This window comes from Dipodomys merriami, unplaced genomic scaffold, assembly GCF_024711535.1.
Source record: "Dipodomys merriami isolate MVZ:Mamm:240054 unplaced genomic scaffold, mDipMer1.0.p SCAF_31, whole genome shotgun sequence".
In the NCBI taxonomy this organism is placed as follows: Eukaryota; Metazoa; Chordata; class Mammalia; order Rodentia; family Heteromyidae; genus Dipodomys; species Dipodomys merriami.
In genome coordinates this window covers 9,250,959-9,267,197 of record NW_027204604.1, presented here as the reverse complement: position 1 = coordinate 9,267,197, position 16,239 = coordinate 9,250,959, and the positions used below count along the sequence as shown (strand labels likewise).

The following is a 16,239-nucleotide window of genomic DNA, read 5'->3' as shown; positions in this document are numbered from 1 at the left end:
TCCTGCCTATAGCTCTTACTTCCTGTTTTGCTTTCATGGAAGGATCCAGATTGACCATATTTCCTTCCTTACTACTTGGGCCTTGATCCTTGTCTGGAACTGCAGGGAGAAGCCATACAACTCTAGGTGGTGGTCAGGGTAAAGTAAACTCCTCATGAGCACCTTAGGTTCCCTCTTCCACTCCCTTGACCTTACTCTGTAGTTCTAAGTTCCTTCCTTCACATGCTTTTTTTTTTTTTTTTTTTTTTCTGTTTTCAGATGAGCTACCATACTTGAAGTGTCCTCTCCATACCATCTTCAAACTTACTCCTGTGGCCTATGGTAACTATATGCTTGGGCTGGCAGGAAGTGTGGGGATGGAGAAGGTTGGGAAATCTGAGATGTCTCTGAAGGTTGTCTGGAAGTTCAATTTCATTAGTCCTGTGTACCAGAAACATCCATTAGTGCTGTCCATTTCTAAAGGGTTACACGTATTTGTGGTGTTTTGATGGTAGAGTTCCCTGTGCTGAACTCAAGGAATATTCCATTGGATCTTTCTCCTGAAGTTTTTTCTTTCTACTGTTCTTCTCAGGGTGCAAAGTAGAAACAATTACCCTCAACGTGGAGGCTGTGAACACACATCGGGACAAGCCAACCGTAAGTATTTTCCCACGGATAAACAAGCCAGGTTCCTACCTTGAGTTCCTACCTTTGGCATCAAGAGACTGGGGTTTCTCTGATGTTAAGAGGGAAACAGATCCAATACTTATGGCCCATGTAGACTGCTTTCTTCCAAAAGGAAAAGATGTGGGGTTTATTTTTTATTTCTTGAAATGAGGATCTCTTTCATGAATCTTAGCCTTGAAAGTTGGTTCCTGGAAATTCATTTAAATATAGAAAGTGTTTGGCTGGAGTGCTATGCAGGTTCTTCTTGACCCCTTCCCCTTTCTAGCCCCAGAAGGCCTCCTTTTATAAATCAGGGCCCAGAAGAGTCTACCAGGTGGGGTCATCAGGTTTTGGTGGGTTTCTCTATCTGTCCCTGGTAAACTGTTAGGCCCCTTTCTTGTTCTGGAATGTGCTGCTCAGGGAATGGATTGTACTATGTCCCTTTTAGCCTCTGGGGCTAGGCAGTGTCCTGTGCAAGACCCTATGCGAAGGAAGTTGTGGTTACGAGCTTTTTTATTTTTGACCTTTATGGGTGAGCTGTTGGCATGGCTTTCATTTGTATGGTGTCCCTCCATTTCCAATCAGAACAACCTCCCCAAGAACCAAACCCCTGTAAGGATGAGAAGGAACAGCTTTACGCCTCTGTCCAGTTCGAATACAATCAGGCGTCCAAGAAATTACAGTGTTGGGAGCCGGCCCCTCAAGCCCCTCAGCCCTCTTCGTGCCCTGGACATGCAAGAAGGGGCCGACCAGCCGAAGACCCAAGTCAGCATTCCGGTGGTGTAACCGTGTGTTTCCCTCCAGCCCTTGTCACTAATCACCGAGGAGTAACTTAACTTCCACCCCACCCCCCACCCTCAACACCTTCCATTCATCTGAATGCAGAATGGGCCAGGTTGGTCCTACATGGGCAGACCAACTCGACCCATTCTCCAGTTTGAAATTATCTCCTTACCTGGGGGCAAGATGTCAGGATGGGTCTCTTAGGTTAGATTACCAGTTGGGGGGGGGGTCTGGAGGAGGAGAAGAGTGTATACTCTCCTGGGGCCTCATGAATGTGGGTCTCTCTGTTTCCTGGTGTCTAAACTTACTAATGTCCTGTGTTGGTGCACTGGGAGATGGTGTTGGAGAGAGACACCATAGCCCATTTGTCTTTCACCTTTGTCCCTTTCTTGTGTCTTTTGGCCACTATCCTTCCTTGACTCCCCCCTGCCCCTTCCCTCTCCCTTTTGGATTGTCCAGTGTCATGCATGGCGTGGTGGTGTCTTTTGAAGGAAGAGGGCTGTTGGTGTGGGAGAAGTTTGGGATCCATTAGTGGTATTTGCAGTGAGTCTCTGTGGATCTGCGTTTGGGAGAGTCTGTCCTTTCCATTCCTTCTCCCTTCATCTCCAGCCAGGTCCTGCCATAGTCTGCCCAGGCTACAGAACATCCACAGAATGCTCTGCAGCTTGCAGATGGACATAGGGCGAGAGCCTCTTTCCGTGAGAGACAATTGCAGGGTTTTGATGGTCTGGGGGACATGGCTCTGAGGATATGGGTTATGTCTTGTTGACGTGGTCTTTTTCTGGCTGTGGAATGGGGTTCCAGAGAATAGTTCTTTTAGGCTCTCAGTTGAGGTAGGCGTTTTCTCCTGTGACTTTCAGGTTTATTGCCAATCATAGCAACTTTACTGCCACTGCCAGTGGTCTCTGGGTCTGTTTAGAAAGAGTGAGCTAGACTCTGAATTGTTCCAGGCAAAAGAGACAAGAGTTCACTAAATCTGCTCATTATCGAGAATTTTTTTGGTCACATTTTCCTAAACTTAGATTTCTTTTAACATATTTTTCTAATGTGGAAAAGCTTTGATGATAAATTTAATCTCTCCTATTTCCCTACTTCTTTTTTTTTTTTTTTTTTTTTGGTCAGTCGTGGGGCCTGAAGTCTGGGCCTGGGTGCTGTCCCTCAGCTCTTCAGCTCAAGGCTAGCACTCTACCACTTGAGCCACAGCACCATTTCCGGCTTTCTCTGTTTATGTGGTGCTGAGGAATCAAACCCATTTCCTCATGCATGCAAGGCAAGCACTCTACCACTGAGCCATCTTCCCAGCCCTCCCTACTTCATTTTTAAGGAGATTCTCTCATGTTAAGGTCCTGAGATGTCCCAGGGAACCATAGTTCTTGACACTATTTATATTAAGCCCCATAATTAAGGCCTATGATGGCTTACTCTCTGTTCCCAAATTTGCATATAAAAGAAATGGATGTACACATGTGCATTTTCCTGAGCTTTCTGGAGACTTTTTCTTAGAAGAGTTAGGTGGCTCCCTACCTCTCAACTGTTGTATGGTAGAAACTGGTAAGAGAAAGTTAGCTCTTTTCCCAGAGTGTTTTCATTTGTTTGTTTTTGTGCTAGAAATCCTTTCACCGTTCCCATCAGGAGCATTCCTTAGAATCCCCTTTAGAACTTTGGAACATACACCTTGCTGGGTCCAATCGAGTCAGGCGGAGGGAGTACTGATTCCCAATCTCTGGAGTAATGGCTGGACATGTATGTGTCTCCTTGTGATTCTGATTCACACTCCAGGATAGTAACCCCACCAGCTGGAGCTGGGGGCAATAGTTTCTTGGATACATTTCAGCTTTGGAATTCTGAGCTTTCTTTGTTCTGAGAAGACAGTTCTTTGGAGTTAGATGTTAGAGCAGAATTTAGTATGAAATTAAAGGCAGGCAAGTTGTTCTCAGTTCTCATCTCATCATTTCCTCTTCACATTGCAGGGGGATGTGGAACAAAGCACTAAACTAGATAAATGTTCTTGGATGAGGATCTTAAGCAGGCTGGCGAGAGGGAGAACCTCTAGGATGATGAAGGTTGCCGGGTACCACTAGCTACTCAAGAGGCTGAGAGCTGAAGATCATGGTTTGAAGCCAGCTGGAGCAGTAAAGTCCATAAAGCTCTTACCGCCAATGTTATAACGACTAAAAAGCCAGAAATGGAGCTGTGGTTCAAATGGTAGAGCACCAGTCATGAGCAAAAGAGGCAAGGGAGAGGGCCTAAGCCCAGAGTTTAAGCCCCAGATCCAGCACGCACACACGCACACACATGCATGATGAAGGCTGTCACTTTAGGCAGCTGCCTCCTAGCTTCATTCTTTTTTTTTTTGTCAGTCATGGGGCTTGAGCTCTGGGCCTGGGTGCTGCCCCTGCCCTCTTGAGCTCAAGGCGAGCACTCCACCAACTGAGCCACAGCGCCACTTCTGGTTTTCTAGTGGTTTATTGGAGATAAGAGTCTCATGGACTTTCTTGCCTGGGCTGGCTTTGAACCATAATGCTCAGATCTCAGCCTCCTGAGTAGCTAGGATTACAGGCGTGAGCCACCAGCGCCCAGATTAGCTTCAGTCCTTTACTGTTACATTCCTCTTAGAATACCTCATCCAGTTGCCAAAGTTTGGAAACTTTAGAGATTCTCTCAAAACTGTATCTAAGATAGAAAGTAACCTGCCCTTCCTAATAAGCTGTTGCACAATGTCTTTAGTGTCCTTAGCCGTGGGACTCTGGACTGGGCAGAGGACCCACAGAAGAAAAAAAGCTTCTTCCCCTGAACTAAGTTACTTTGAGACAGAGGACAATGTAATTTATAACAAATGAACATGTGTAAAAGAACAGTTTGCTGAATCCAGAAGTGTCGAAATGGCAGTGGAGAACAGATCGCTTGCTGTTCTGGCTCTTGTCCTATGGACAAAGAGTTAGATGGTGAGTATGCCCCCTCCCCACAGTGGGACAAGGAGGTGTGGTCTGGGAGGTAGGAGTGACACTTTTATAAGCTTGCCTTGTGTAGCTTTTGCTTGCATGGTGGCAATTCTAGCCCAAATTGGACATCAACCTTCCCTCTACTATGTGTGAAGTAAGAAGAAGTCAGAGATAATGAATGAGGAAAAGGATAAACTTTGGGCTTGAGGCTGCATCATCTTTGAAGGGACTTTCTCTCATCAACTAGCACTGATTTAACCTATTAGAAACACTATCACCAGAGACAGGCTATTAGATGTGTGTTCTGACTCTGTTGACTGTTTTGCAAAGTATTGCAAAGGAACCAGGTAGACTTACTGTAGGACAGGAGAAGTTAGAATTTGAAAGCAACAAGAGTTTCAACATCTTTCCATTTTTAGACAAGATCCTTTCAAGAAGGGGAAGCCAGGACAATACAGAATCGAATAGAGCTCTTATTCCAAATTGTAGGAAGTCTCCCTTGCATCTTTTTCTGCCCTTCTCACTCCTTGTTAGCTTAAAGGCATACTGGCGGTAGGTACATATTACTCTTTTTGGGTTTCCATCACAAATCCTACAAAGAAAAGATGGTATCTGAAGTACCGTTTGCTGAGGATCTGAGTTTTGTTAGGGGGAAATAGGTGAAGACTTTGGCATTTTTTTTTTACCAGTAGAGAGTAAGAAAAAGAAATTCTTAATACCGTTTTCTTTTTCTTGCTTCAAAGTGGAATGAGGAAGTCTGTGTATTTAACAGAAGAATCAGAAGCAAACTTTTGGAGAATTCAGTTCTCTCCTTATCTTCCGATTTCCAGATTCAAATTTGGCCTTTTGTTCTGGGTGAGAGAAGGGATGGTTTTCCACTGATTTAGAAAGAGTAAGAAAATGCAGTGTGATAGCTTTATATCATTGCCCCTAACTTCTCAAGAAGTTAGGGTCAGGGATACAATATATAGTTTCACTCCAAGACAAGTGGTTGAGTGTTTCAGGTGAGGAGCTGGGCAGTTCCCTTTGCAATCCACATTTGATCTCTGGCATTTGAAGAAGCAAAAGATGTACATGTTTGGAAGTAAATCCATTTTAGGATTTTTTTTTTGCAAGCGGTGGGGGGGGGCGGTGGGGGTGGACTGGAGATCTGAGTTCTAGAGAAACTCTTTTGATGCTTGGGGTTGCAAATAATCAATAGCCAGGTGATGTTATCTCCTGCATATCTGCTTCTTTTCCAAGCTCAGAACCCATGTTGTATTTATTGTTAGGAAATTTACTAGAATTACCCACTTTTCCTTGTATATACTTCGATTGGGTTGTGTTTAAAATGATTTTTTTTTTTTTGGTCCGATTGTGGGGCCTGAACTCTGGGCCTGGGCCCTGTCCCTCAGCTCTTCAGCTCAAGGCTAGCGCTCTACCACTTGAGCCACAGCGCCACTTCCGGCTTTTTTTTCTTTTCGCTTATGTGGTGCTGAGGAATCGAACCCAGGGCCTCAGGCATGCAAGGCAAACGCTCTACCACTGAGCCACCTTCCCAGCCCCTAAAATGATTTTTATCTTAAGAATATATGACAACTGAGTCAAGTTGCAACATTGAGTTTTAGATCTTTGATTTTTTTTTCACTAAAGGCAGCACACATCAGCAGTATGTCCAAGAATATATAATTACCATGTCAGCTGACTGACAGGTTCTAATACATCTATAAGCTAATAACCCACTTGTTTTTCCATTGTACTGCCTGGTAATGTATGCACATGATTGTAATTCTCTGTCTATACCACATTTCCTATGTTTTTTTTTAATTTTTATTTATTTTTTATTGTGAAAATACTGTACAGAGGGGTTACAATTACATGGGCAAGATAATGAGTACATTTTTTATCAAGCATTGTTGCCTCCTCCTCTGTTTCTCCTTCCCATCCCTTCCCATCCTCCCCCTGTCCTCCCCCCCCCCACCAAAGTTGTAAAGTTTGTTTTCGACATGACAACTTGTACTTCTCATTGTTGCAACGGGTCCACCTGTATCCTTATTTAAACGACTTGTTTTTCCCCTTCCCCTCCACATATATACACAATGGAATTCTATGCCTCCATCAGAAAGAATGACATTGCCCCATTTGTTAGGAAATGGAAAGGCTTGGAAAAAATTATATTAAGTGAAGTAAGCCAGGTCCAAAGAAACATAGGTCCCATGGTTTCCCTTATTTGCAATATCTAGTATATGTATGAGTCAAGCAGAAAAGGTCAGATAAGGTGATGTTAGGAAAATGAACCCTAAGATATGTATTCAAATGTTTTTTCTTTCATGCGATTGTTTCTAACGCATTTATAAGATTATTTCTTTGTTGCTTTGTATGTCCCTCCCCCACAGTATAACCCCTGCTTTCCTATGTTTTTTAAAGGAACTAAATACTTAGAAAACTAAGCCCGTTTTCTTCATGGGGAATTTCTGTACACTATAATTTTTCATAGGTATGTTTTGTATAATAGTGGCCAAAACTCACATTTTTTTGGGGGGGGGTCCGGTTGTGGAGCCTGAACTCTGGGCCTGGGCACTGTCCCTCAGCTCTTCAGCTCAAGGCTAGCGCTCTACCACTTGAGCCACAGCGCCACTTCCGGCTTTTTTCTTTTTTTGCTTATGTGGTGCTGAGGAATCGAACCCAGGGCCTCAAGCATGCAAGGCAAGCGCTCTACCACTGAGCCACCTTCCCAGCCCTCATTGTTTTTTTTAAGATGACAATTGTACATAATGTGTATGGTATTTGGTGAACTCAGCTAAGGTAATACCTGTTCAGAGCCTGAAGTTGTAATGTCTACTAGATTTTATCTCATTCAGTACCTGGCTTTGGGGCTTTTATTGTCCGACTCTGAACTCTCTGTATTCTCCGCTTACTCTGCCATGGCATGTACCATTTCAGTCTGTCATGGCTTTGCTTTTAATCTAATAAGTAAAAATTCAAGGGGGCTGGGAATGCAGCTTAGTGGTAGAGTGCTTGCCTAGCATGCATGAAGCCCTACGTTCAATTTCTTAGTACCACATAAACAGTAAAAGCCAGAAGTGGTGCTGTGGCTCAAGTGGTAGAGTGCTAGCCTTGAGCAAAAGCAGCTCACAGACAGTGCCCAGGCCCGGAGTTCAAGCCCCAGGACTGACAAAATAAATAAATAAATAAATCTAAGGAAATTTTATATTCAAAACTGCTTTTTAAGACTGAGTAACAAGTATTCTTTCCAATAAGACTTTCGTTGGACATCTGGGACCAGAATCTATCTGTTTACTGTTATTGTGTCTAAAGTCTTTGTGTGTATTTTTCTGCATTGAAGTAACAGGATCAATCATTCTCATAAGGTGATGGGTTTTCTATGGCAAAGGACTGATCACAAATGGTGCCCTTTGGAGGGGAATAGCAGTGGGCTGAGCACTATTGTTTTGGATGGAAATGGGGTGGAGGAACGGAGTTCTGCTGCAGATTTCCTAGTTACAGCTGTATTGAAAGTGGGATTGTCAATCCTTAGCAGCATTCTAATTTAATCTGGTGATAATGATAAAATATTTTACTCAGATCTATTTAAGGTGTATATAACTGTATTTGAAATGTGTTTGTTTTGGGGGGGGAGGGTGTGTGTGTGTGTATGTGTGTGTGTGTGTGTGTGTGTGTGTGTGTATGTGTGTAGAATGGGTTAATAAAATTGTTGCATAATTTGAACCTACCAGAAGACTTCTGGGTTTTTTGTTTTGTATTTTGGATTATGTTCCGCAACTGCTTCCCACCCCTTTACCTCATAGTGCTGCATAATGTCAACATTGTTGTACAACACAGACTTGGGCAGGCCCAATATAATTTGAGTAGAGAACATGGAGCAGGCATGGCTGTCTGTCGCCACCTTCTGGGGAAGATGGGAAGGACATGGGAGGAACGTGAACGAATACTAATGTATTACTGTTGGCACCTCTTTAAGAATTAAGAAGAAACTTACACATGTGCATGTAGTGTCAGGATTCCCAGTAACAACGTATAACTCATATAAAAGAGATCTTTTAGAATTTTTTGGGCTGTTGCTTCTAAAGTATACCATGCCTCTTTCTAAAGAGATTACACTCAAGAGGGTATTTCATTTCTGGACAGAAGTGGTAGTTTCACTGTTCTCTAGCCTTATTCTTTGTGACTCTAACAATGACCCAGGAGCTCATTAGTAATGCAGATTCCCAGGTTCAATCTCAAACCCACCAAATCAGAACCTGGTAGCAGTTGAGTTAGCACATTTAACATTTGACGAAGACTTGGTGGGGGGAAATTGTTTTTACAAGGTAAAACATTAAATCCTAGACTATGGGAAGAGGTTGATCTGTTTGATGATTGGTTTCAGAACAGACAGGTACAACAGGAGAGATTGTCCTCAGGAAAGAGTTCCTGATCACATAGACTGAGTAGCCTGCATACTCTTGTTTGTCTGTCTGTCTTGTTTTTAACCACAGGGACATGCCCACTTCAGCCTCATATCTCGGGTATGTAGCTTGTGGCTCAGGTCTAAAAGGGCACTTTTCCCAACATAATCACAAGGTCAGCTTCTCAGGAAAAGAAGCCCCTAACTATGCTGTTAGAATTTGCCTGATTTGCCATGGTCGAGCTGTGTGGAGGCATGGCAGTGTGTCCTCACCTGCATGGGGACCTGGGGATGAGAGGATGGGGGTGATGAAAGCGGTGGGGAGGGATTCGTCTTGCTTCTCTTCATCTTTCGGTTACAGTAAACGGCCTTGCTTCTCTTCCCTCTCTGACTCCTAGGGGGAGAACACTCTGCAGACTATGCAAGCACCGGTCTCTGTGGCATCCCTCACCTTGAATCCTTGAGGCCAGATCTCTGGGAGAAAGGCATCTACTGGAAAGCTTGCGAAGTCAGCACCACCAAAGCTAGAACAGGAAGTTGAGTGGAGTCTGCAAATTTGGGGCCCCTGAAATGGGCCTGGGGAAACGTCCCATTTCTTCTCACGCCTACTCTGGTGATATCAGCTATACTGTGCCTCAAAACGTTTAACAGCCTCAGTCGAGTCTTATCTCTTTGCTGGGTTTCACCCAGGTTTGCAAATGTCATTCTGTTTAAAAATTGTCTGGTGGTTGGTGGCTCACACCTGTCATCCTAGCTACTCAGGAGGCTGAGATCTGAGGATCACAGTTCGAAGCCAGCCTGGGCTGAAAAGTCCCCATGAGACTCTTTTTTTTGGGGGGGGGGGTGTCCGGTCGTGGGGCCTGAACTCTGGGCCTGGGTGCTGTCCCTCAGCTCTTCAGCTCAAGGCTAGCACTCTTATCACTTGAGCCACAGCGCCACTTCCGGCTTTTTTCTTTTTGGCTTATGTGGTGCTGAGGATCGAACCCAGGGCCTGATGCATGCAAGGCCCTGAGCCACCTTCCCAGCCCCCCCCCCCCATAAGACTCTTATCTCCAATTAACCACCAAGAAAACTGGAAGTTTTCTTTGAGCTGTGACTCAAAGTGGTAGAGTGCTAGCCTTGAGCAAAAGAGCTCAGGGACAGCACCTAGGCCTTGAGTTCAAGCCCCAAGACTGGGAAAAAAAGAATTTAATATTCTACCTATGAATTATGTGTGCCCCTATGTGGCTTTTTTTTTGTTACCTAAAGTGTAACACATCTCTTCAAAATGGATTTCTAGGTGAGAGGAATTAACTCCAGGAAGTCTTTGCATCTATTGCAAATGAGCAGGCTAGAGTCTAGAACCTGTGTACCTTAACACTGGAAATGAGATTAATCGTCAGGGGAAGGAAGGATATCTGAGAAATTCCATCCCTAAAGTACCTCTGCTGTGGTGATAAGAGGAGCAGTGGCCACAACATATTTTTCACTTAGAGAAGTTTTCCTCTTTCCAAGCCTTTCAGGACAGCTTCTCATTGGAGTACTGTCCCCTATAGTTAAGTTCTTTCCCCCCCCCATCTTTGGTAGCTGTTGTGGTTTCTACATGAAGAGGATGAAGAGGACTGGTTCAGTTCTGTGGGGTGATGAGAGACAGATGGAGATAGAGAAAGATGCAAGCTAGTGTAGTAGGGTGTCATTGTTATCCCACAAAGAAATTAGCCTGAGTGTTGTCAGGTGCTGGTAGCTCATGCCTATAATCCTAGCTACTCAGGAGGCTGAAATTGAGAGGATCATGAATTGAAGCCAGCCAAGGCAGGAAAGTCTGTAACAGACTTTTATCTCCAGTTATCCAGGGGAAAAAAATAAAGTCAGAAGCGGAGCTGTGACTCAAGTAGTAAATAATCACCTTGAGCAAAAAAAGCTAAAGGAGAGCACCCAGGCTCTGAGTTTTCCCCTCCCCCACCCCGCTTTAAAAAATGGGTGTTGTGTTGTAGTCTTTATGAAAGCTTGGGGAGGGCAGAGACTTTGAGAGCTAGTTATCACTATTGAGACAAATAAACGGCAGTCACAGCCATGATCAGCTGAGCTTGCATGTTCACTCTGAAGAAGCTAGGGAGAAGCAAGACCTCAGTGCATTAGTTAACTAGTTTCTCTTACAGATAAGTCACATTTCTACTCCCTAGATCTGTGAGTGTCAAATGTACAAACACGTCTCTGTCAATGTGATTTTAGTACGTTATTACTTCCAAGGAAGAATGCAAACTCCCCAAAGTCTATTGTATCTTACAAATGAGGACTATTTTTTTTACGAATAGTATGTTTTTAGCTTTGAATATTCTTCCCTTTTCACTGAGAATGCTCACTTGCTGGGCCAAAGAGTAAGTAGCAAGAAAAGTAATGGAATGTATGTGGTTTTTATTTACCAAATGGTTCTTTTCTACTGTGGATGGTACAAAGACTGTTACCTAAGATGCAGTGAGCTGGGCTGCAGGCAGTTCAGCATCCAGCAACTTGGAGCTTATTTTGTACGCACAAGCTGCCTTCTGGAAGGCTCTTTCCTCTGTTCTGAAGCAGGGGGTTTCATCAGCTGCTTGTAGCATGCTGTACTGTAATGATTTCGCTCCTCTCATGGTGCAGACCTCTTTCTGCATCTACAGACCCTGTCTTCTGATGATGATCAGAGAATATTTTTATTTGGCTATTTATTCTATGTAAGGCATTTTCAAGTTCTTGTATTAGCATTTGCATGTATTTAATCAGAATGTAATGTAATTTATGTTGTCTGTGTTTTTGGTCAGAAATCTAGGTGACTTGAATTTTTCAGTATGATATTTATATAACCTAAGTTAAATTTCCAGAATATGAATGTTCTGTAAAAGATAAGACCATACTGTGTTGTCCAGTGGATCTCTTTTTGTTTGAATATTATTTTTCTCATTGAGTTTTATTATATGAACCAAAAGATATGTTTCTGGAGAAGCAGTCATCTCCTGGATAAATAAAATCATGTTAAAATATGTCAGTTAACCTGTATTGCTTTTATAATGAGAAAATACAATAAAGGTTATTTTTAATTAAAGGAAGCAATTCATTTTGAAGTCACATACAAAAGAAAATAACACTTTGTAATCTTTGATTATATATGCATAAAATATAAATGACATTATCCACAATGTGTTTGAAAAGAGCTCCTTTAAATAATTTTCCAATTATTAGCAAATACATTTCCAGGTATAGTAGTGTTTTTGTTTGATGACTATCAAGTTGCCCTAACATTTCAGTGTTAATCATTATTGATTCTAGCCATTTATTTATTTATATACAATCATGTAATGATTGCTTATTAGTTAGCAGGCCACCCAAATCTCTCCCATTTTTCTAGAGTTTATTATTGGAAAGGAGAAGGTTAACAGTAGGACTATAGCCCATTCTTCCCCTTGGGGGTGCTTTTCTCCCTATTAAGGATCTTGAACCAAACCTTTATTAGATAGTATTTTTGTAAATATATGTGATGAAGAAACTGGAAGATTTTTCTTGGAGTTAATAACAACAGAGATAAAATGTCCACAGTACCTCTTGGACATTTCCAAGAATTCTCTGAAGTTGAAGGGTTCTTCTGACAGAATCAAAAGGATTGATGAGAAGTTATCAGTATTAAAATAGAAGAGAGAGAGAGACAAGTTATCAGTATTGATTAATAAATACCTAGTGCTTTAATAGTCCAGCCAGAAGACTAACATTAATAAAGGTGTTATCAAGGGTATAATTCCCTTAGAAAGATCTTCAGTAACATTTATTTGTTTATGCATTTTATAATCTTTAAGTAGTTGTGTAAAGGAATTTCAATTCACCACTTCAATGTCTGTGTACAATATGTCTTGATCAGTGTCATGCCTTTCTGGACACTTTTGTGAGTATAAAGCCAGCATCAAACTATCCATTGTAAAACTAGGAGTATCTGAAGTTATTTTCTTTGTTTTATAGATAGATGAACCAAATGAATTGTCAAAGCCACAGCCTCAGAGCAAGTAAATTGGTTAGCAGATTCCCAACCATGAGAACCAAGCAACACATACCATATTATTATTATTATTATTATTATTTTTTTGTCGGTCGTGGGGCTTGAACTCTGGGCCTGGGCGCTGTCCCTCAGCTCTTCAGCTCAAGGCGAGCGCTCTACCACTTGAGCTACAGCGCCACTTCCGGTTTTCTGGTGATTTATTGGAGATAGGAGTCTCACGGTCTCTCCTGCCCGGGCTGGCTTTGAACCGCGATCCTCAGATCTCAGCCTCCTGAGTAGCTAGGATTACAGGCGTGAGCCACCAGCGCCCGGCCCATATTATTTTTTTAATATAGTTAGTAACTTAACAAAAGACATCAAGTCAGGAAATGACTTCAAAGTGTGTTCTGCTCTTAATGTGATGGTCATTATGTGCTTTTCTTCCATAGCTTTAGTTACTACACTATTTCTTAAATCTCTTAGGGCTCACTGGTGAGGAGGGTCAAACTTCAGCCTCCTAGCTTGCCATGAGCTTGACAAAACTCATTGGCCTACTTGGAGGAAGAGGCAGGAGGAATGAGAAACTGAGGCAAGCCCAGGTAAACTTATAAAAATAGTATATTAAGAATAAACATATAAGTTTGACAAACCTACAGCCAACATTTATCGAAAAGCTAAAGCCATTTCCTCTAAACTCAGGAATGAGACAAGGATGTCCCCTCTCTCCACTTCTCTTCAATTTAGTATTAGAATGCCTAGCTACAGCAATAAGACAGATGCAAGCATAAAAGGGAATCCAAATAGGTGAAGATGAAGTAAAACTCTCCCTCTTTGCAGATGATATGATCTTGTATTTAAAGAATTCCATGGACTCCACTCCTAAATTACTTGAGCTGATCCGAAACTTTGGCAAAGTAGCAGGGTATAAAATTAACCCTCAAAAATCAATGGTTTGGGGGCTGGGAAGGTGGCTCAGTGGTAGAGCGCTTGCCTTGCATGCATGAGACCCTGGGTTCAATTCCTCAGCCCCAAATAAGCAAAAAGAAAAAAGCTGGAAGTGGCACTGTGGCTCAAGTGGTAGAGCGCTAGCCTTGAGCTGAAGAGCTGAGGGACAGCACCCAGGCCCAGAGTTCAGGCCTCACAACCAGGCCCCCATCCCCCCAAAAATTAGTGGTTTTTCTGTATGCCAACAATCAGGAAAGCAACTCCATTTGTAATAGCCCCACAAAAATAAAATACCTAGGAGTTAACTAAAGAAGTGAAGGATCTCTATGATGAAAACTTTAAAAACCTGAAAAAGGAAATTAAATCAGAACTAAGGAAGTGGAAAAAAGCAAACCTCCTGGATTGGGAGGATTAACACTGTGAAAATGGCAATACTGCCAAAGGCTATCATTAAATTCAATGAGATATCTATCAATATTCCAACCTCATTTTTTTTTTTTTTGGTTGGTTTGGGGTTTGAACTCAGCCTGGGCACTGTCCCTCAGCTCTTCAGCTCAAGGCTAGCGCCCTAGCACTTGAGCCACACCACCACTTTCGGCCTTTTCTGCTAATGTGGTGCTGAGGAACCCAGGGCCTCATGCATGCAAGGCAAGCACTCTACCACTGAGCCACCTTCCCATCCCCAACCCAACCTCATTCTTGAATGAAATAGAAGCAACCTCAAAATTCATATGGAACAATAAAAGACCCCGAATAGCAAAAACAATCCTTAGCAGAAAGAACAGTACTGGAGGAATAACAGAACTCTACTACAAAGGTGTGTGTGTGTGTGTGTGTGTGTGTGTGTGTGTGTGTATGTGTGATTGGGCTTGAACTATGGGCCTGGGCGCTGTCCCTCAGCTCTTCAGCTTAAGGCTAGCACTCTACCACTTGAGCCATAGCATCACTTCCCGTTTTCTGGTGATTAATGGAAGATAAGAGTCTCATAGACTTTTCTGCCCATGCTGGCTTTGAACCAAGATCCTCACATCTCAGCCTCCTGAGTAGCTAAGATTACAGGCGTGAGCCACCGGTGCCTGGCTTACATTCATGCTCTTGAACACCTGTGTTTATTCATCTGAGAAGTTGATAAGCTAAGGACTCTTTCCAGGAAAACTTAGGCACAGGTAAGTTTTGCATACAGATCATTCATTACATGAAACCCATCCCTGGACCTCAGGGTAGGAATCCAAGAGTTAGGCATTAATCTGTCTTTCCATTACTGAGTGATGGTTCCCACATGGCCAAATCCAGGAACCACATCAACTACATCCCTTTCCTTATTGCTCTCCATTGACATGTTAGAAAAATGAACATAATCAAGTAGCACCTATATTTTTTTTCTGAAATTCTGAAAGTTGAAAAGCTTTGGAAATATTTGACAGGAAAATCTGATTTGAACTTTGTAGTCTCTATTTCACTCCCGTATAGGTCTGTTAGGTGGTATAGGGTGCAGAGGAAGATAATACAAATACAAACAAGGTGTAAACCCTTGAAGTTGTTAGCAGTTTAGTGCTGGAGTAAAGGAGAGGAGGAAAGCTCTCCTCTGTCCGCTTAGATTTAGAAGCTGGCACCTAGAATTGAATAATATATAGATTAATAGAAGAAAAAATAGAGTTTTATTATGCATCAAAGCCAAATATGTGTGGGAGAACTTGAGTGATAAAGAATTCAAAGCCGCAATTACGATTGGGTTTATATTTATTGGCCTTTTGAACTAAGAAGTGTCTATTTGGCTCTTTTGCCCATTTATTAACTGGGTTATTATTTTTGGAGGCGTTAAGTTTCCTGTATTTACTGTTATTAGACCCTTGTTGGATATATGGCTGTCAAAGATCTCCCACTCTGAAGGCTGCTTTTTAGCTTAGTGACTATGTCCTTGCTATGCAGAAACTCTTTAGATTGATGCAATCCCATCTGTCAATTCTCTCTCCCCACTTGCTGAGCCCCTGGAATTCCATTCAGAAGGTTACTGCTTATACTAGAATTCTAGTGTTTTCCTTCTTCCGTAGACATTTCAAGGTTGCATATCTTACGTCCTTGATCCACTTTGAATTGATATTAATATAAGGTGACAGGAATCCAGTTTCAGATTTCCAGTTTTCCCAGCACCATTTGCTGAAGAAGCTGTTTTTCTCCCCTAAAATGTTTTTTTTTTTTTTTTTGGTCAAAATCAAATGGTTATAGGTGTATGGGTTTATTCAAATCCCTGGCAAGCCAGGTGCTGGTGGCTTACACCTGTAATCCTAACTACTCAGGAGGCTGAGATCTGAGGATTGTGGTTCAAAGCCGGCCCAGGCAAGAAAGTTTATGAGATTCTTATCTCCAGTTAACCACCAGAAAACCCAAAGTGGCACCATGGTTTAAAGTGGTAGAATGTTAGCCTTAAGCAAAAGAGCTTAGGGATAGCACTCAGGCCCTGAGTCCAAGCCCCATGACTGACAAAAAAAAAAAAAAAAAATCCCTAGCAATGAAGGAAGTACAAACCAAAACAATGTTGATATTTCTTGTCATTCTAG

The 16,239-nt window shown here is 42.4% G+C and overlaps 1 protein-coding gene across 8 annotated transcripts in view; it reads left to right on the top strand.

The window, feature by feature from the left end:
* Positions 1 to 11,815, top strand: part of Pfkfb2 (6-phosphofructo-2-kinase/fructose-2,6-biphosphatase 2) — a 28,035-nt gene extending 16,220 nt beyond the window's left edge. For 5 of the 8 annotated variants that reach the window (XM_070041619.1, XM_070041618.1, XM_070041617.1 and 2 more), the window contains exons 14-17: positions 259 to 321; positions 572 to 636; positions 1,231 to 1,422; positions 9,156 to 11,815. In XM_070041619.1, the coding sequence (XP_069897720.1) occupies positions 259 to 321; positions 572 to 636; positions 1,231 to 1,422; positions 9,156 to 9,221 (386 nt within the window). In that variant the 3' untranslated portion in view covers positions 9,222 to 11,815. Of the gene's footprint in view, positions 1 to 258; positions 322 to 571; positions 637 to 1,230; positions 1,434 to 9,155 lie in introns of all 8 variants that reach the window. The other 3 variants (XM_070041621.1, XM_070041622.1, XM_070041623.1) reach the window with 3 other exon arrangements.
* The last annotated feature ends 4,424 nt before the right edge of the window (positions 11,816 to 16,239 follow it).